Source organism: Tachyglossus aculeatus, chromosome 7 (genome assembly GCF_015852505.1).
Source record: "Tachyglossus aculeatus isolate mTacAcu1 chromosome 7, mTacAcu1.pri, whole genome shotgun sequence".
NCBI classification, from domain to species: domain Eukaryota; kingdom Metazoa; phylum Chordata; class Mammalia; order Monotremata; family Tachyglossidae; genus Tachyglossus; species Tachyglossus aculeatus.
The window spans coordinates 46,747,638-46,768,964 of record NC_052072.1 but is presented as its reverse complement, the minus strand read 5'-3'; the positions used below and the strand labels follow the sequence as shown (position 1 = coordinate 46,768,964).

Here is a 21,327-nt window from a genome sequence, read left to right as displayed (position 1 = left end):
CCAGTTGACTGAGACAAGTCTTTCTTGGGATGGATAGTTGGGAAGTGAAACTAGAATCAGGAAAGAAATCATTTGACTGTTTTTCAAAATTGAGTGTCCTGTAAGAAAGGCCTGTTGCCATGAATAATAAAAATAATCAATTGTGAACTTGTCTACTAGTTAAATGCTTACTATGTGCCAACCACTTTACTAAGCATTAGGGTAGATAAAAGATAATCAAATCACAATAGGCACTGTCCCACATGAGTCTCACAATAGGAGGAAAAATAGATATTGAATTTCCATTTACAGATGAGGAAACTGAGATACAGAAGTTAAGTGACTTGCCCAAGGTCACAGAGCAGGTAAGTGGCAGGGCCAGGATCAGAACCCAGGTCCTCTGAATCCCAGGCCTGTGGTTTCCAACAGGCCGCGCTGCTTCCTGTGCATCCTAGGGTACTTTGGGATTGGGCAGTTACTTCAGAGTCACTGGCAAATTTTTCAGACTTGATGGAGAACAAAATCCCTGGGTTTGGGAAAGGGCAAATGCAGGGTCCAGCTTTCCAGAGGACAAGGGAAGGTAGTAGTATCATAGATCAGATCTCTTAAATATCAATATCTAGGAAGATTTTAGAACAAATGACCAGTAATCAATTTGCCACTGTCTAGATGAAGATATTAAGAAGCAATCAATATAACTTTGTGAAAAGTGAATCAGATCACACCAACTTGATCTCCTTCTAGATGAGAGTAATATGTCAGGTAAACAAGAAATAATGAACAGATCCATGGACTACCAAGATTTCAATAAGGCTTTAGATTCTGTGCAACATAATCGGCTCATTGTCAGGTTGGGGTAGTTTGGTCTAGATCAAATACTATATTGTTGGCCAGCTGCCTTGGAAAGATAGTCATCAATGACTCCATGTCAAACTGGGGAGTTGTATCAAATGGTGGTCCCAGGAAGTTAGTCCAATGGGTTAATTCTGGTCACTATCTTTCCTGGTGACCCAGACAAAAAGATTAAGAGTTTGCTCACCAAATTTGCAGACAAATATAGGATGGTGAAAGACTCGTTAGACACAAGTCCAGCAGAAAAAGTTTATAACTAACCAGAAGCTGAATGAATCAGGATGATGGTAGTAACAGTAGTAACAGTATTTATTATATGGAGAGCACTGTGCTAAGCATTGGGGTACATATAAAATAATCTGGTAAATAATAATTATGGCACTTGTTAAGAGTTAATTATATGCCAAGCACTGTTCTAAGCACTGGGGTAGAGACAAGTTAATCAGGTTGGGCACAGTCCCTGTCCCACTTGGGACTCATTTTTCAGATGAGGTAACTGAGGCACAGAAAAGTTAAGTGACGTCTCCAAGGTCACACAATAGACAAATGGTGGAGCCAGGATTAGAACCCAGGTCCTCTGTCTCTCAGGCCCACGTTCTTTCCCCTAGGCCAAGTGACTTCTCTAGATCAAACAAGGAAGCATTATTATTTTTAAAATCAACATGGTTTGGGGATACATCAAGGGAAAAGAGTTCTTATGCCTTATCAACTTTCTTGAACATAAAATGATAGACGTCAGATGCCTGGATTCCTATCACACTGAGATGCACAATTGTCCGAACCAACATAAATGGATTATGGGAGTAATTTAACCTACCAAGACCCGGTCAAAAGCAGAGGGAGTTCCTCCTCGCTGTACATGGCCCAGGACCGTCACTCGAGTATCAAATCCAAGACACTTAACAACCAGCTGTCCAGGAGAGGAAAGAAAACAGTTACATCTGGGATGCAATCTCTTCAACCCACTCACAAGACCCAGAGAGGGATACGGAATTCCCTCTCCTCGTAAGGAGAAGGAGAGGGAGTCAAATTACACATATCACTACTATCCCCATCCCCTCTAGCTGAAGTGTCTTTCAGGATTTATTCCACTCTAGGGGGGACCAAGGGGAGCCCCTGGGAATGGGGTGGCGTTATTCTTCCACTAAATTCCCTGAGGTGAAAATATGTTTGACTAACTTCAGAAAAACAGGAGAGCAAAGTAGTTCCTAGCATCTTTCTTGGGTCATCAACCGAAGTTCCATTAAGATAGTGATCGGTCATGGGTACAAATCCCGGCTCTGCCGCCTGTCAGCTGGGTGGCTTTGGGCAAGTCACTTAACTTCTCTGTGCCCCAGTTACCTCATCTGTGAAATGGGGATTAAGACTGTGAGCCCCACGTGGGACAACCCGATTACCCTGTATCCTCCCCAGTGCTTAGAACAGTGCGTAGCACATAGTAAGCTCTTCAAATGCCATCATTATTATTATTATTAACTTGGCAGTAGTTCCCTTCCCACCTTATAGACTGAACTGATTCATCCTCTAGTTCCCTAGGCAGTAGGTAGGTGGCAAACGATGTTAATTAACAATACCATAAATCCGTACAAAATTGCCAATTCCAAAAAGTGCCACTATATCATTTACCTTATTGACTCTCACAGCATCTCTGTGAGAGAGAGGTATTATTATTATGTTCCTCAGGTTAAGAAAAAGAAAACCAGAGCCATGACTAGAAAACTAGGTCTCCTGACTCTTCGATCCACATTTTTGTCCTCCGGGCCACACTGCAAACACAACCTCTTGAGAAATTGCACTTGGCAGGTGAGGAAGTAGTGACACAAAGGGGTCAAGTATATTTCCTTCAAGACCCACCCTGATTCGAATTTAGTCATGATCGGAATGGTGACTCCTCTATTTCACCGCGTTCCAGTTCACGCTGGTCCAGGTACTTACCTCCTTTACGTATCTGGATGAGATGGGCTTCCCATTTCTATCGATGGCACCTTCAGCAATGATGATGATATTGAGTCTGGACCCTCTGCTCCGTGTCTGAATGAATAAAAAAAAAATAGCACAGTCGATATTCTCTTTCCTTACAGAGCAATACCCTAACAGAAGCACAGAATAAAGAACAAAAGAAAATAAACAAAAAAACAGAATAAAGAAAAAAGTTGTAATGGCTCACTCTCCCTCTGGAAACTAGGGGATACTACTGAGTGGTCGCTGTGGTGAACTGAGGGGCAACCAGGAATGAACAGAATGCAGTAGATGCCCCAGAGTGACCCAGCGCTTAGAACAGTGCCTGGCACATAGTAAGCGCTTAAAAAATGCCATCATCATCATCATCATCTTCTAGTCTCTTCAATCTCCCGAGTGAAAAATGTATCGGGGGAAAATGCCACCGTCAGGGGATGCCCACAGTCATGATGAAAGGGCTTCTGCCTCGTACATAAGGGTGCTTGAAGGCACATCTCCTCCAAGAATCCTTGGAGGCAAGGGAAGCAGCGTGGCTCAGTGGAAAAGAGCCCGGGCTTTGGAGTCAGAGGTCATGGGTTCAAATCCGGGCTCCGCCAATTGTCAGCTGGGTGACTTTGAGCAAGTCACTTAACTTCTCTGTGCCTCAGTTCCTTCATCTGTCAAATGGCGATAAAGACTGTGAGCCCCCCGTGGACAACGTGATCACCTTGTAACCTCCCCAGCGCTTAGAACAGTGCTTTGCATATAGTAAGCGCTTAATGCCATTAAAAAAAAATCCTTCCCTGACTTAGCCCTCCTCTCCTCTTTTCCCACTCCCTTCTGCGCCGCCTTTACTTGCTCCTTCATTCATCCTCCCTCCCATCCCCAGAGCACATATGTATACATCCGTAATTTATTTATCTATATTAACATCTGTCTCCCCCTCTAGACTGTGAGCCCACTGTAGTCAGGAATGTGTCCGTTTGTTGTTATACTGTGCTCTCCCAAGCGCTTAGTACAGTGCTTTGCACACAGTAAGTGCTCAATAAGTACAATGGAACAAATGCTTGTTGTCTCTGGGTGTCCGGGGCCCTAGACAGGTGGGCTAATGGTGATTTCCAAATCATTAGCCTGTCTCCCATCTTGGTAGTAATGGCACTTATAGCCTCACTTCCATTGACCCAACTACGGAACTATGAAATCCGAGCTGAAGGCAGTGAAGCATCACTAGCAGACAAGGCCTCTCTTCCTTTTTTTTAATGATACTTGTTAAGCACTTACTGTGCCCAACACTGCTCTAAATTCCGGGGTAGGTACAAGTTAATTAGGTCAAACACAGTCCCTGTCCCTCCCAGGGCTCCCAATCTAAGTAGGGGAGAGAGCAGGTATTGAATCTCCATTTTACAGTTGAGGAAACTGAGGTACACAGAAGTTAAGTGACTTGCCCAAGGTCACACAGCAACTAATTGGCAGAGCCAGAAGGAGACCCCAGGTCTGTGCCCTTTCCACTGCTTCTTCCCCCGCAACATTTTGACCTTCCACGATTTTCTACTCCTTTCCTGAATCTGGCCTTGGGACTAAAGCCAGTAATCTTGGCTGCTGTGCAGAATTGAGTGCAATCATAATAATACATAGGCTCACTGACCTTCAAACTCACCAACTTACACTGCCTCTGAATAAGGAGCAGCGTGATAACAGTCCTCAGCTCAGAACAGAGCAGGCGCCAAACAACGAACAGATGGTCTAGATTTACAACCATTGCAAGGTTTTTAACATGAAATAGGCCAATAAAAATGTACTGAAAATTACTCAATACCTATGTTCTCGCTGTCAGTTCATTTGTTTGAAAGGCACATATTTCCCCTTTGTGAAGACAGAAATAAAAACGAGGAAGGGCAAGCGGCCTGAGGAAAGGCTAGGAACTAGGAATGGGGAAAGCAAAGCCTCGGAAAGAAGGGTAAAGAAACAAGGCCAGGTCCAGAGAAAATAAAAGATACAGACAGCAAAAGGAGGGAAAAGCCAAGAGCACCAATAGTAGACAGAAGTGAAAGAAAGTAAGAAATGGATATGGACAGTAGGGAACAGGGAGAGGTATGCAGAAAGACAAAGATGCAGGAGTGAAAAAAGCGTCAGATTCAGAAATTAACATCACGGAAGGCAAGTAAAAGTTGAAGAGGTTCTTTCTGTTTCTGCTGCACGATCTCTGTTAAATTTTTACTTGTTTTATGGTATTCGTTAAGCACTTACTATGTGTCAAGCACTGTTCTAAGTGCTGGGTAAACACAAGTTCATCAGGTAGGACATCATCTAAGTAGGAGGGAATTGAATACTGAGGCCCAGAAAAGTTAAATGACTTGTCCAAGGTCACATAAGCAACTGGTAGGGTCGAAATTATTACCCAGGTCCTCTGATTCCCCAGGCCCAAGCTTCTTCCATTAGGCCATGCTTCTCTTCCTCCTCAATTATCACCATTCCCATTCCTGCCACCCACGAACACTCTGCCTTAGCCTTGATTTCAGTGAAAGATGCACCTGGGGAAGGTGAGAAGCTGCATGGCTTAGTGGAAAGAGTCAGAGGTCGTGGGTTCTAATCCCAGCCCTGCCACATATCAGCTGTGTGACTTTGGGGAAGTCACTTCACTTCTCTGTGCCTCAGTTACCTCAACTGTAAAATGGGGATTAAGACTGTGAGCCCTGTGTGGGACAACCTGATTACCTTGTATCTCCCCCAGCGCTTAGCACAGTGCCACATAGCAAGTGCTTAACAAGTACCACTATTATCATTATTATTATTAGTTGTATTATCCTTTATCTTTATCTGCAAGGAGCTAATTATTATTCTTACTCTCACTGCTAACATTTATTAAGCACTTACTATGTACAAAATGCTGTACTAAACTTTGGAATAATTACAGGAAAATCAAACTCAGATTGGTGCCCTGACCCACAAAAGGCTCACAAAGAAGGATGTTAGGCAAACACAATGGAATCAAGTTATTTACCTAGGGACGTGTGGAGACTGGGCTTCCCATTTTGTGTGGAGGGAGCTGAGGGTCTTCTATGATAATAATTGCGGTATTTGTTAAGCGCTACGTGCCAGGCACTGTACTAAGCACTGGGGCGGATACAAGTAAACAGCGTTGGAAACAGTCCCTGTCCCAGGTTGGGCTCACAGTCTCAATCCCCATTTTACAGATGAGGTGACTAAGGCAAAGAGAAGTGAAGCAACTTGTGCAGGGTCACACAGCAGAAAAATGGCTCTAACCACAACATGCTGCCTCTCCAACCTACTTGATGGTGCCAAGCAGTTGTACTAGACAAGGCAGGGGCTGGGGGCTATTTCCACAATATTTTTCAACCTATCTACTAGGTCTTGGGGTCTGGAGGACCCCCAGTGACGGCCTGAGAGTCAGAGGACCTGGGTTCTAATCCTGGCTCTGCCATTTGTCTGCTGTGTGACCTTGGGCAAGTCAGGTTACTTCTCTGTGCCTCAGTTCTCTCATCTGCAAAATGGAAATTCAATATATGGTCTCCCTCCTACTTAAGACTGTGAGCTCCATGTGGTACCTGATTATCTTCCATCTATCCCAGTGATCAGTACAGTGCTTAACATGTAGTTAGCACTATTCTTCTTCTTATTATTATTATTCTCAGTTGGTTTGCTTGTGGAGGGGCAGATTCAGGTATGTCAGAGGCCAGAATGAAATGAAATCTGACAGCCAAGCCTATGTCCACTGTTTTCTTTTTTCTATAATTTCAATGGCATGCTGCTGCCATCCAAGGCTTAAAATTCACACCAACTCCAAGTACAACTGTGGATGAAAAGTGATATAATCTGGGAAATCTTTTCTTTTTGGTATTTGTTTACTGCTTACTATGTGCCAGGCACTGTACTAAGCGCTGGAGTAGATACAAGCTGATAATAATAGTAATGATGGCATTTATTAAGCACTTACTATGTGCAAAGCACTGTTCTAAGCGCTGGGGTGGTTACAAGGTGATCAGGTTGTCCCACGGGGGTGCTCACAGTCTTAATCCCAATTTTGCAGATGAGGTAACAGGCACAGAGAAGTGAAGTGCCTTGCCCAAAGTCACACAGCTGACAATTGGCAGAGCCGCAATTTGAACCCGTGACCTCTGACTCCAAAGCCCGGGCTCTTTCCACTGAGCTACGCTGCTTCTCATATTGGACGCAACCCATGTCCCACGTTTGCACTCAGAGTCAGCCTCTGTGGCCTTGGAGAAGATTCAGGAGGTCTTTGGGTGTATTCTTTCTGGCCTATTTTTTTGAATTAAATCCTTAAAATCTGGATTTCCCAGCCGGACTGAAGAGGCTCCAGCTTCTGAATGGCAATTACCTCCCCAAGTCTCTTGCACATGTGATTCTCCCAGCCATCCTCGGGAGGAGCCTCTGGGATGAAGAGCCAGTCAGCTCCCGACGCCAAGGCTGAGACCAAAGCCAGATACCTGGGAAATAAGATCCAGGAGCTGAGGTCAGGATTTGAGGGTTGCTAAAACGTTAGCCTCAAGTCTACAGGTGACAGCACAGACAAAAAGCCTGCATTATGGAATCAGAATACATTTAGCCCCACGGAAACCCTTACCCAGAGCAAAATTCCTTCTCTTTCTCTGCCTACATGGGATTGGGAAGATTCTGGCATGGAATTAGGAAGGGTCTTGAAAGCAATTCTTGGGTGTCTATCAAAGTCCGCATGAGGAAGATTCTGTGAAGGTCATTCTGATTATACAAAGCCATTCCCTTTGGGTATTTTGAGTTGTCCAGGGAAAAGCAATCCAACATTCCTTCTGATCCCATGAAAAATTTCCACAAATCCTCAGGGTAAAAGAATGCATCTTTGAGGTTCAGCGACATGAAGGAAGCAGGCTATTAAAACTATTATAAGATATATACTTAAAGGCTATGACTGCCTCCACTTCAGAACCCTTCTGAGATAAAAACAGATTTTGCTTTCTAGTCACAATTTACCTGACATGCTGTTTCTGTCAATCCTCAGAAAAAAAGAATTCTCCCTCAACCCAAAACATCTGTTAAACTCCATATCCTCCAGGACACTTTCTCAATCTCGGTTTTTCCTTCTTCCTTTTCACTAAATCCCATGTTCCCCACACTGCACAAACCTCTTCCTATTTTCTATACTCTCTGCAAGATTCTGAGATTCTCTAGCCACCCGACAGTTCTTCCCCACATCTCCTCCTCTTTCAAACTCCAAAGTTTCCTTTCAAGAACCTTCCACCCTCCATCAACTAGTCTTTCTCTGACTCCCCGCAACCTAAAACCAATCCCCACTAGAGATAGCTCCCGCTTCTCAATTTACCCCATCAGTTAGCCATCACTAAAAACATTTCCTTACCCACAGTGCCTGCCCATGACTTCCAGCACAAATGTCCTCTGATGGCTGCAAAGAAACAATGGAGAGGTGATAAAATGTTAGATACCGGAGGACAGAAAATACTAAGGCAGGGAGACTCTCTCTAAATCACATTCAAGTTGAGACTGTGAGCCCCGTATGGGACGTGGACTATGTTCAACCTGATCAGCTTATATTAAGCAGCTGACAATCACCCTTGACAAACACCATAAAAATATGTTTGTTTTTTAAAAATGGTGTACTTCAGTCCTTCTCAGCCCATCTGCCTCTCCAATTTAAAATTTGGAAATTAGTTGTTTTGATGAATCTGGGTGTCCTAAATTCTTGCAACACACTACCATATTTTTCTCCCAGGAACACTCCCAAATCCAGCATTTAACAGGCACCCCCGGTCATCCAAGGTTTTAACTTGTATTAGCCTTGACAGCATTCCATATTTCAAACAGTTTTCCTACGTTACAGAGGGGGAGACAGCACCAGAAGGGGGTCATATGATAGGTCCATGGTCAAAGACCAAATCAGAGAGATAGTAGACAATAAGCCCAATGTTCCTGACTTTTGGTCTTAATGGCAATCCCCGCTAAGTCCAGCGCTACTTACCTTTCACGTGGGAGAATGGAGGAAAGTGGGAGTCCAGCCAGAGAGAAACCCATGCTCACCTCTGAGCTGTGGTGGTGATTGCATCAATCACCTCCATGATCCGATGCAGGGCTGAGTCGGTGCCAATGGTCATATCAGTGCCACAGAAATCATTGTCAATGGAGCCCACCAACCCGACAATGTTCAAGTGACAGTACGTCTGGGCCACCGCCTCTGTGATCTTCCCTGTTTGGGGGAAAAAAAAAAATCACATAAGTATCCTAGAACGGTCACATCCGTGATCCCTCTAATGACGGGTTCTATTCATTCATTCAATCAGATTTATTGAGCGCTTACTGCGTGCAGAGCGCTTGGGAAGTACAAGTTGGCAACATATAGAGATGGTCCCTAGCCAACAGCGGGCTCACAGTCTAGAAGGGGACAGGAGTTCCACCTGGAGAGGCTTTGAGCCACATAGGCCAGAGGAATTATACATTTTTTCCGCAGGTCAGCGTGAATGAATGGTTAAAGAAGAACCGGTTCCAGGGGCTCCTCCAAAAATTCCACTACAAGGGGTACTGATGCCCCACTCCCGTGATCTAGGACCCACCTTATATTGCCGTTCCTCAGACGTACCTTGAGACACCAGTTCCTCCAGCAGGCCGCCCCATTCTGTGCGGAAGATGTTGGCGCCCGTCAGGCTGCCATCCCCACCAATGACGCACAGGTTGGTAATGCCATGCTGAACCAAATTATAGGCAGCGGACAGGCGGCCCTCTCGGGTGGTAAAAGCTTTGCACCGAGCACTGCCGATGATGGTGCCTCCCTGGGAGGGGAAATAAAAATGACCAACTTGCCTGTGGGTAACAAATTGGGTGCGGGAGGGAATCTGTAGGTCTGAAGCAAAACAGAAATTTCCCAGGTTATAAATTTCTCCTGACCCTTAAGGTAGGGAAACTTTCAGACACCTCGATTCACACCAGAGGTCACTGCTTCAGGTCAGGAATGATGAAGCGGAACACTTTGCTGTATCCTTAGGACTCTACAGTAGACCAAATTTTAAAATTGTCAAGCAGCTGCCAGTGAGAAGCGGCAAGGCCTAGTAAAAGCAGTGTGGTCTGAGAAGCAGCATGACCCAATAGAAAGAACTCAGGCCTGGGAGTTGGAGGGCCTGGGTTCTAATCCTGACTCTGCCAGTTCTCTGCTGTGTGACCTTGGGCAAATAATAATAATAAGTAATAATAATGATGGCATTTATTAATGACAACTGCTCTGGGTCTCAGCTATCTCATCTTTAATTGGGGATAAAGACTGTGAGCCCCGTGTGTGGCAGGGACTGTGTTCTACCTGATTATCTTCTATCTACCCTCATGATCAGTAAGACTGACACATAGTAAGCACATAAATACCATTTTAAAAAATGAGAAGAAATAGGCAGGACTCCCCTCTCACCATAGGTAGAGATCAATTCCTGAGTTTTTGCTTTCCGAAAGGACCAGTTCACAGTGGCTCTTTACACCTCTCTTAAAGACTGGGTTGTCCAGACCACCTTTCCCACTGACTACCAATATCATTGTTTCCCAACCTAACTGTTTTTCCTCCATAAGTGAACAAACGTGACTTCCTCCTTGAGGATCTAAAAAGCATCACCAAAGCCCTGGTGGGTCACAGGCTCTTCGGGCTTTGGGAGTCTAGAATACCTTGCCCGACAATCTTTGAAACAAGAGTGAGGGGCAACGGCTTGGAATTGGGAGACTGCGTAATGGCGGAGCCTGAACTAAGATGATTCTTTAAAACTAAAAGCCAAAAATTGGAAGTAAAATCCATACACTACAAAGCAGAGTTCCAGTGCAAGAAAAAAAGTGGCGAAAGGAAGGGGATTGAAGACAGGAATCCAGCCTGCGTATCTACAGCTCCTAGCCTCTTTTTCCATAGCCAGTGTTAGCATGCAGCTGCACAAGAATCAGATACAATGTATTTTATTCTCCAAATGTTTAGTACAGTGCTTTGCTTACAGTAAGCAGTCAATAAATCCCACTGATTGACACACTGCTTTTGTTTATATGCTGTTCTGGGCACTTGGCGCCTTTCCCAAAATTCCAACAGAAGGGATGTCAACCCGCTCCTCATATTCCATACCCTGGGCCTAAGGAATGTAAACCCGCTCCTCATATTCCATACCCCGGGCCTCTTACTACATTGCTTTTGCTTAAATGTACCTTTGGTCACCCAATAATTTACTGAAACAGTGCTTGAAAAAGGAGGGGTTGATTGGGGGGGGGGGGCGGGGAGAGAAGAGGTTGATTGCGCCTTTTTTCTTGCTTCTTTGAATCTCTCCCCAACTCCTTGACTTGTCCAAAATGCAGACCCAGGCAGACACTGTCCGGGACTTGTGTCTGACACCTTCATGGGCCTTTCATTACCAAGAAGAGGAACAGCAAGGGCCATGCAAACCTCAAGTCACCTAACTTCAGCCCCATCTGGTCTACTAACAGGTGAAAGCGCCACACGACCGCAACAGGGAGGGAGGGTGGGAAGTCATGCCAAACAGGGAGAAGGGGCGGGAGCTAAGGAGGCGGCCCACGCGACGTGCAGCACCAAACTGTTACCTGAGGGTAGAGAGACATCATTCCCAATCAGGTGGGATACTGGAGGGAGAAGGGAGAAAAGGTGACAATGGAACGAAAGAGCCTAAGGAAATCACGTCCGGGCTTCTGGTGAGTTGAAGTCTTTGAGAAAACTGCATATGCTACCTGGTTACAATGGTGATGACGATCCACTGAAATATGGACAGTTGGCCTTGGCACTATTTGCACTTTTCTCTCCAACCTGAATGTGTCATAACGTTTCTTTGCCTCCCGTTTCCCTGCAGTTCTGAAACTATGGTCGCTAATAGAAACCAAAGTCACTGGAGGATCTTGGGACAGAAAGCATGGATCTGAAGAAGGTTACAAGTACAGGGAGTGAGTATGCACATGTAGGGAAACAGTGCCTTAATTAAACAGGAGTAAAATCCAACTTTTTTTCCTGTTTTGAAGCACAGGTGAAAAAGACATGTATGTAAACAGGGAAGCCCAATGCAATTTTCACTTTCTAGCTTCGACCTTCTGCAGGTAATGTATAGCCTCTTTTATATTATCTGCAGGTTCAAAGGTTTATTGTTTATTGCTGTCTATTTTAGATTTTCAAGGACCATACTGACGTGACCTGCCCAAGCTGAGACATGGATTTCCTTAGGCTCTTTCTTTATAAATATGAGTCCTTAATTCTATTTCCTGAGGATGATGGGTGTTGGCAGCAAATTCTAACCTGTGCCTTGCCCTTTAACCAACACAAACGGATAGCTTGCCTGGAAACATTCAATCTGCATTTCCTTTTTCTCTGAGAGGGGATCATTCATGTAGTTCTGCTTTTCAATCAAAATACTCATATGGCTTAAAATAATTACCCTATCTCCCTCCCCCATTATAACTGTTTTCTTTTACTCATTTGACTTTTTCAATGGCAATCCAAATGTGGCACTATGAATGTCTGAAAAAAAAGTGGTTACCATAACTCTAAAGACAGTCCTTCAGAAATAATAATAATGGTAATAAAGTAATAATATTTAAGAGCCAAGCTTGTACTAAGCATGGGATAAGCAGATCGCTGATCAGATAAAGTCCCTGACCCACATGGAGTTCAGTCTAAATGGCAGAGAGAACATGTTACTACAAATCCTCACAGCCTTCCTAATAATAATAACACTGATAATAATAATAATGATAAAGATGGTATTTGCTAAACCTTTCCTATTTGCCAAGCAACACACTAGATACAAGAAAAATTTGGTCACCCCCATTTTCTGTCCCCTAACGGACTCACAATCTAAGTTCAGAGGGAGAAGGGGTTTTTAATCCCGATTTTACAAATGAGGAAACTGAGGCACAGAGAAATTAAGGGACTTGTCCAAGGTCACAGAGCAGGCAATTGGCAGAGCTGGGATTAGAACCCAGGCCCCCAGACTTCCTCCCAAAATGGTTCAATCCTATTTTCAACGGCATTTTTTTCAAAGTGAAGGCCAAATCTATACAGCCCTGCCTGACGTCAAAGGACAGAGGGTACTGAGGAAAAGAGGAGGATAAATAATAATATATAAAATAAAAATCCCGGCTCTGGAGTCTGGAACAGAGCTAAGTCTACGGACCCCAGCATTTCACTAGGTGGATGACTGGTCCTATTTCTTTGGGAGCCACACAAAGTCACACAGTGACCTAAATACAACATGAAGAAGCATAGATACAAGTTGTTGAGAAAGACTTGAGAATTTCAGCAAGACTCGGACTGGCTGATCACCATTCCTGTAGAAGGTATTAACGCCAATCTCTGCAGCCAGGATTACTTAATTTTGGTCAGAAGAAAGATTTGCAGGTGGGAAAGGAGCCCAGTCCCATTTTCAGAATTGGGTTTTGGGTGCCCCTATGCACTGAACCACTGGGTTCTAATATTACTTCTATTATTATTATAATAATAATATAATAATAATATATATAATATATAATAATAATAATAACGGTCATTGTGGCATTTGTTAAGCACTGTTCTAAGCACTGGGGTAGATACAGGGTAATCAGGTTGTCCCCCGTGGGGCTCACACTTTTCATCCCCATTTTTCAGATGAGGTAACTGAGGCCCAGAGAAGTGAAGTGACTTGCCCAAGGTCACACAGCAGACAAGTGGTGGAGGCGGGATTAGTAGGCCGTGCCACTGGTCTATTGTCCTCTACCAAGCACTTAGTGGGGTGTTCTGCACATAGTAAGTGCTCAATAGATGCCACTGATGATGGGCTGATCCTTGTCCCCCCCAGGCAATAATAATTGCTTAACAAATGCCATAATAATCACAATAACAATTATAACTATAATAATAATATTATTAATTATATTATCTTATTGAGATATAACTATAATAGCTGAACAAATGCCACAATAATAATAATTATAATTATTACAACAGTTAGTAGACACACTCCCTGCCAACTAGGAACTGAGAGTGAAGGGAACTTACAGCACTTGAGGAATCATCCTAGATAGGAGACCACATCTTGCTTTGTGAAACACCCTTCTTTAGCCTCCTAATTTTTTCGACTCTTTGGCCGCAGCCAACCTGTGAGCAGCCCTTATTTTGCCCTTAATCAGGTCTACACCAGGAACCGGTAGTGTTCCTGGTGGAATTTTCCACTAGAAGCTTCCGCTTTAGCCATGACTGTACAAGTCTGGGGTGACCCAGAACCAAATCCAGTCCCTCTCGACTGTGAGCCCGTTGTCGGGTAGGGACCGTCTCTATATGTTGCCAACTTGGACTTCCCAAACGCTTAGTACAGTGCTCTGCACACAGTAAGAGCTCAATAAATACGATTGAATGAATGAATGAATGCCAAGCACTATACTGAGCGCTAAGGTAGACACAAAATAATCAGGTCCCACGTGGGCTCACAGTCTAAGTAGGAGGTAGATGAAATATTGACTCCCCATTTTGCAGATAAGGGAACTGAGACACAGAGAAGTTAAGTGACTTGCTCAGTATCACAGAGCGGACTAATGGCGGAGCCGGGATTAGAGCTGTGCTCTTTCTACTCGGCAATGATGCTTCGACTGGTTTGCTCCCACTCCTTTCCAGTCTTGCTCTTCTCAGCAGACAAAATGTTCCACGAGGCAGGTGTTGGGGGAAGAGGAGGGAAGAACTGGACTCCTCCAAGGTCCTTTCTACGCTTCAGAAATCCTAGCGCGTGAGAATTAGCCATCCAAAAAATAACTCTTGGTCACCTCTAAGAGAACCACTTCCTGTCAGGAACCAACTAGAGTTCCCTCCCCTCTAGCACCACATCTATCAGATGATTGGGTCCCTTGGAGGACTGTTAAATAATCAGACTGCTTTTATTGTAAATTCCTTCTCAGATTATAATAATCTTGACTGAGCCAGGATCAGTCCTGGTTCTCCCACCTGGAGCTCCCTCCCACAGGCACAATCCATCTGTGGCAGGAGTTGAAAGTAAGAGACTTTCCCTCCATCTCCTTCTTCCTTCCTCAACCTTCTGCACTGGGGGCAGCTGCTTGGGTTTTCATCCACTTGACTCTTCCCTCAACAGCCCTTTGGGTGTCATAATATAATAATAATAATAATAATAATAATAATAATAATAATGGCATTTGTTAAGCGCTTACTATGTGCAAAGCACTATTCTAAGCACTGGGGGGATACAAGGTGATCAGGTTGTCCCACGTGGGGCTCACAGTCTTAATCCCCATTTTACAGATGAGGTAACAGGCTCAGAGAAGTTAAGTGACTTGCTCAAGGTCACACGGCGGACATGTGGCGGAGCCGGGATTAGAACCCAGGACCTCTGACTCCCAAGCCCGGGCTCTTTCCACTGAGCCACGCTGCTTCTCTGATGTCATGTTGAGACATCACCTGCTAGTCTGCCCCCGTCTCACCCCCAAGAAGGGCACCATGACTCCTTAGACCAGGCCACGGATGCCATTAAACATTACTGACTGGACGGGCTTAATTGGCAACCCATTCTCTCCTCTTTCAGGGGACAGAATTGCGCTGATCTAACTCATTCCACTAAACCGTTAGCTCACTGTGGGCCCGGAAAACGTCTACCAACTCTGTTATATTGTACTCTCCCAAGTACTCAGTACAGTGCTCTGCACACGGTAAATGCTCAATAAATACCAATGATAAATACGATTGATTAGCCTTATTTTTTTTTTTAATCTGGTGCACTTTGATCTAGGTCATCTGTTCCATGTTCAATTTATAGTTTTTTCCCTTTTGAATTTTCTCTAATCTCCCCTAACTATTCAATTTAACATCTGCCTTGATAGCGGATTACCTTCCACTCGCTAGCCGCTGCCCAAGCTAGGAATGGAATGGGTAGGCCTCTGCTTGACTGTCCCTCCCAAAGTCGAGACTGGTACTGGAAAGTTTCTAGGTGCGACCCTGAGAGGGGAGATGACACTTGATTAGTCAAAAGTCTCATGCTGAGATCCAGCTTGTTATCCCACTAATTCCTTGGGTTTGATTGCAGGAGACTTTGAGCAGCTGCCCACAAAGTCTTACCAACTGGATAATATTGGAGACGCTCAGCCAGTTTGCCTGTTTAATGTTCTCTCCTCCTTCCACCAAGCCTTCGTAGCCCTGGAATCAGAAAAGAGAAAAAGATGTAGCTGTGAAAGAGGTTATCCCGTGGAATCAGTAATACCAATAATAATAATAATACTGGTAATGTTATTTGTTAAGTGCTTACTACGAGGCAAGCACTGTTCTAAGCACTGGGGTAGGTACAAGCTAATCGGGTTGGACGTGCCCCTGTCGGACATAACAATAATAATAATAGTAATGATGGTATTTGTTAAGCGCTTCCTATGTGCCAAGCACTATTCTAAGCGCTGGGGGGATACAAGGTCATCAGGTTGTCCCACGGTCTTAATCCCCATTTTACAGATGAGGGAACTGAGGCCCAGAGAAGTGAAGCGGCTTGCCCAAGGTCACACAGCTGACAAGTGGCTGAGCCGGGATTCGAACCCATGGCCTCTGACTCCCAAGCCCGGGCTCTTTCCACTGAGCCACGCTGCTTCTCTGCGCATGGGGCTCACCGTCTTCATCCCCATTTTACAGATGATGTATGTGAGGCACAGAAAAGTGAAGTGACTTGTCCAAGGTCACACAACAGACAAGTGGCTGTTTGGGAACCAGAGTGGCTCAGTGGAAAGAGCCCGGGCTTGGGAGTCAGAGGTCATGGGTTCTAATCCCGGCTCCACCACTTGTCAGCTGTGTAACTTTGGGCAAGCCACTTAACTTCTCTGTGCCTCAGTTACCTCATCTGGAAAATGGGGATTAAGATTGTGAGCCCCATCTGGGACAACCTGATCACCTTGTATCCCCCCGGCACTTAGAACAGTGCTTTGCACATAGTAAGTGCTTAATACCAAAAAAAAAGTGGCGGAGCTAGTATTGGAATAATAATGATGGTATGTGTTAAGCGCTTACTATGTGCCAAGCGCTGTTCTAAGCGCTAGAACCCAGGTCCTTCTGACTCCAGGCCCATGCTTACCCACTAGGGCATGAAATTAATAGTGTTTGCCAATTTGTACTTCCCAAGCGCTTAGTACAGTGCTCTAAACACAGTAAGTGCTCAATACGATTGATTGATTGATTTGTTCAGGGCATTAAATCAGTTGAGGTCAACCAATATATGCAAATGCATTTTTTTGAATGGTATTTGTTAAGGGCTTACAATGTGCCAAGGACTGTACTTTGTGCTGGGCTAGATACAAGCTAATCAGGTTGGACACAGTCCATGTCCCACATGGGGCTCACAGTCTTAATCCTCATTTCACAGATTAGGTAACCAAGGCGCAGAGAAGTTAAGTGACTTGACTAAGGTCACTCAGCCACTCAGCAGACAAGTGGTGCAACCGGAATTAGAACCCAGGTCCTCTGATTCCCAGGCCCCTGCTCTTTCCACTAGGATATGCTGCTTCTCACTCTGAACTGAAAGAACTGGCAAAGCCTAGAGATTCATCTTCTTCCACAAAGCATGGGTCCTAAGACTACAAAAATCCCAGTCTCCTGAGGAATATACGAAGGAGCTACCTCGGATTTATAAACTATGAAAGACCTCAAATTTAGGACTCAGAGAGAATGTTCTGTGGGATTCGTGGAAATAATGATAATAATGGTGGTATTTGCAAAGCACTTACAATGTGTCAAGCACTGACTGTTCTAAGCACCGGGGTAGATACAAGATTCATTCATTCAATCGTATTTATTGAGCGCTTACTGTGTGCAGAACACTGTACTAAGCGCTTGGGAAGTCCAAGTTGGCAACATATAGAGACGGTCCGTACCCAACAGCGGGCTCACAGTCTAGAAGGGGGAGACAGAGAATAAAACAAAACATATTAACAAAGTTAAATACAATAAATATGTACAAGATCATCAGTTTGGACACAGTCCCTGTCCCACATAGGACTCACAGTCTTAATCCCCATTTTATAGATGAGGTAACTGAGGCACAGAGATGTTAAGTGACTGGCCCAAGGTCACACAGCAGACTAGTGGCAGAGCTGGGATTTGAACCCACATCCTTCTGTCTCCTAGGTGCTTGCTCTTATCCACTAGGTCATGCTGGAAACAGATATGAGCCCACTGTTGGGTAGGGACCGTCTCTATATGTTGCCAACTTGTACTTCCCAAGCGCTTAGTACAGTGTTCTGCACACAGTAAGCGCTCAATAAGTACGATTGATTGATTGATATACCTGAAAACAGTGGCTAAAGTCTAAAGAGTTCTCTCCACGCAGGCAAGATCATAAATAACAATGGCCGGTATCACGTAGATACTAACTAATGAATAATCTTTATGGTTATGTCATCGGGAATCTCCAAGTTCCTGATACAATATCCAGTCTCCTAGTCTTGTGCTTAAACCAGAAAGCCAGGCTATCTTATCACCTGCACAAGAGTTTCCAAACATAGGTTAGTGTTAGGGTTACAGTTAAGGGAGATGAGGATTGGTATGTCCCAATCTAAAATTATGTCCTAATCAAAAATAAACGAAGCACACCCACTTGTTTTCTTTTTTAGAGCTAGGAATACAGAAAGTCTCTCCTCTCCCGATAGGATCAGGAAGAGGGCAAGACTATTATAACACAATCCAAACTCCCACTTTCCCAAATCCACGGGCTGCAAGAGTCCTTCCTTGAGCAAGTTGCAATTATTTATGGGTCTCAGACCCCAAAATGTCAGAAGTGCAGGGAACAATGCACAATACAACCCACTTTCAAAATGGCTGGAACACACCACTGACCTGTTGGCTGAGCAGATGGAGCTGCTACAACACCTCTAAAAACTCGCTCAGTTTCTGATCCAACAATCAACTCTGCTATTCTGGGAACATCATCAGATGGATGAAATACATTCGGGTCAAAACTGTTTTCAAACTACTCCTCATCATCTTCACTTTCCCGCCTGGAAGCAGATTATTTTGTACGGGAGGTGGCGGGGCTGAAAGTGATCAGTTTGAACGGTGTAAAACGAAAATGACTGCAAAATTCACCATTTTCCAAAATACAAAGTGGACTTTGACTCTGGCAGAATGAGCAGACTGGCCATTTCTGGAAGCAAGCCAACCACATTTCCATAGGCTGGGGGCTTGGAAATCTGGCTCAGGCACTTGATACAAAATAGGAATCTCAAAGGACCAAGAGAGTAATAGTAACCGCATATAACAAACCAAAAATCAAGAATAGAAGGAACTGAGATAATTCCCCAACTTCCTTCACAGCTCAGTTCATCCATTCCACCATCACTAAAATCACAGAGATAGAAAATTGACTTTGAGCACCGCATAAAGGAATTAGGGAAACAATAAATAAATATTTCTTGGTAATGAGAGCCTAAAGAAACACCTGTTTTACTGACTGTCTATTGCTACTACAATTCTGACTGAAGGCAGTGGGGTTAGTCTAGCAGACTTCTCAAGAGTCACTGGATTTTCTCTGGAATCAGCTTGCCGTACTCTATTCGGCGCATCCATCGTATAAAAGAAAAAGGGCAGTGACCTGAATTCAAGGATGCTGCCTAAATAATGTCAGCTGTATTCCAAACCTTCATTTCCAGTTCTGCTGGAAGGACCTACAAAATTCCAAGCCAAGAGATAAAATATTCAGTCTCTCAACAATGAACTGTCGGCCATACCTCATAAATCAGGAAAACTTTTGCTCCAACATATATCCCCATACGAGTCACAGCCCGGACTGCAGCATTCATACCTAGAAAGAAATTCGTCCCGATATTAATGATATTTGTAAAATATACATGATACTTTTTATCTACTTTTTACAGTGCTCTGCATATAGTAAGCGCTCAATAAATACGATTGATTGATCTAACCACTTAATGGGCATTTTTGAAAATCTCACCCACCCAGTTGTGAGAGAGACGAGACAAAGGTTGCCTTCATGTTCTTTTGGGAGGTGATTTAAAGAGGGTAGGTGACTTAACCAGGACCCAAAACAAAGCAGAGGCAGGAGGAAAAAGGATAATCGTGAAAACAAATGGAGATAAATCTTCCTGAACTCAAATATAGTTTGTTACCTACTCCATCCCTTTGCAAAACGTTAAAAGGTCAAAGGAGTAGAAAATAAACGTGTGCCTACAGAAGAAATTACCCTCTCTCATATTTCAAGTATTAGTTTACGAGACCTTTAATTGTCTTGTGCGGCCCCTGCCCGGATATCCTCTATATTCTAGGCGAGGTCATGAAGACAGCCATGACAGCTCTTCACCTGGGGGACCCGAAGACGTCGTCTCTGAGCAGAGCAAACCCAGGTGATGATAAGAAAATGAACTGATCGCCCTAAAATCTCCCCTACTCCTCTTTAATCCCTCCCTCCTGCTGCCCCTTCCTTAACTCTCCCATCCTTGTCAGCAGTATCTCAAGAGGATAACTCCTGCCTTGTCTCAAAATCCACTCCCTCCATCTGCACATCTGACCCCATCCCATCGTACCTCTCCAAAACACTCGCCCCCTCCCTTCTTCCCTCTCTGACTGCCATTTTCAACTGTTCACTCTCCAATGGCTTCTTCCCCTTGCTTTCAAACATGCTCATGTCTCCCCTATTCAAAAACAAAACCCTCCCTTGATCCCACTGCTCCCTCCACCTATCTCCCATCTCCCTCCAACCATTCCTCTCTAAATTCTTTAAACGAGTTGTCTACAACCACTGTCTCCAGTACCTCTCCTCCAATTTTCTCCTTGACCCCCCCCCCCCCCCCCCCCCCCCCGGCTCCGATCTGGCTTCCATCCCCTTTACTCAACAGAAACCATCCTCTCCAAGGTCACCAATGATCTCCTTCTTGCCGAATCCAACGGCCTCTACTACAACCTAATCCTCCTCAACCGCTCAGCTGCCTTTGACACTGCAGACCACCATCTTCTCCTGAAAACATTATCCAGCCTCAGCTTCGCTGACACTGTCCTCTCCTGGTTCTCTTCCTATCTCTCTGGCCGCTCCTTCTCATTCACCGGCTCTTCCTCTGCTTTCCTTCACTATGAGCATCACCTCAAGGTTTAGTCCTGTGTCCCTTTCTGTTCTCCATCTAAACCCTCTCCCTTGGAGAATTCAATCGTTCCCCCGGCTTCAACTACCTCCTCTATGTGGCTGACTCACAAATCTACACCTCCATCCCCGCCGCTCTCCCTCCCTCTCTGCAGTCTCACATTTCACCTTCAAGGCATCTCTACTAGATGTCCTGCAGTCACTTCAAACTCAACACGTCCAAAAAAGAACTCCTTACCTTCCCACCCAAACCCTGCCCTCTTTCTCGCTTTCCCATCACTGTAATAATAATAATTATGGGATTCGTTAAGTGCTATGTGCCAAACACCGTTCTACGTTAGATACAAGATAATCAGCTTGGACACAGTCCCCGTCCCGGATGGAGTTCACAATCTTAATCTTCCACTTTATAGATGACGTAACTGAGGCCAGAGAAGTCAAGTGACTTGTCCAAGGTCACACAGCAGGCAGCTGGAAGAGC

General features: G+C 44.5%; 1 protein-coding gene across 1 annotated transcript in view; it reads right to left on the bottom strand.

Annotated features, from left to right (window-relative positions):
* PFKL (phosphofructokinase, liver type) overlaps positions 1 to 21,327 on the bottom strand; it is a 55,064-nt gene that overhangs the window by 25,262 nt on the left and 8,475 nt on the right. The window contains exons 2-9 of the mRNA XM_038748984.1: positions 19,483 to 19,556; positions 15,842 to 15,919; positions 9,374 to 9,563; positions 8,818 to 8,983; positions 8,141 to 8,185; positions 7,127 to 7,235; positions 2,767 to 2,862; positions 1,649 to 1,741 (exon numbers count right to left, since the gene is read on the bottom strand). Of these exons, the coding sequence (XP_038604912.1) occupies positions 1,649 to 1,741; positions 2,767 to 2,862; positions 7,127 to 7,235; positions 8,141 to 8,185; positions 8,818 to 8,983; positions 9,374 to 9,563; positions 15,842 to 15,919; positions 19,483 to 19,556 (851 nt within the window). The remainder of the gene's footprint in view (positions 1 to 1,648; positions 1,742 to 2,766; positions 2,863 to 7,126; positions 7,236 to 8,140; positions 8,186 to 8,817; positions 8,984 to 9,373; positions 9,564 to 15,841; positions 15,920 to 19,482; positions 19,557 to 21,327) is intronic.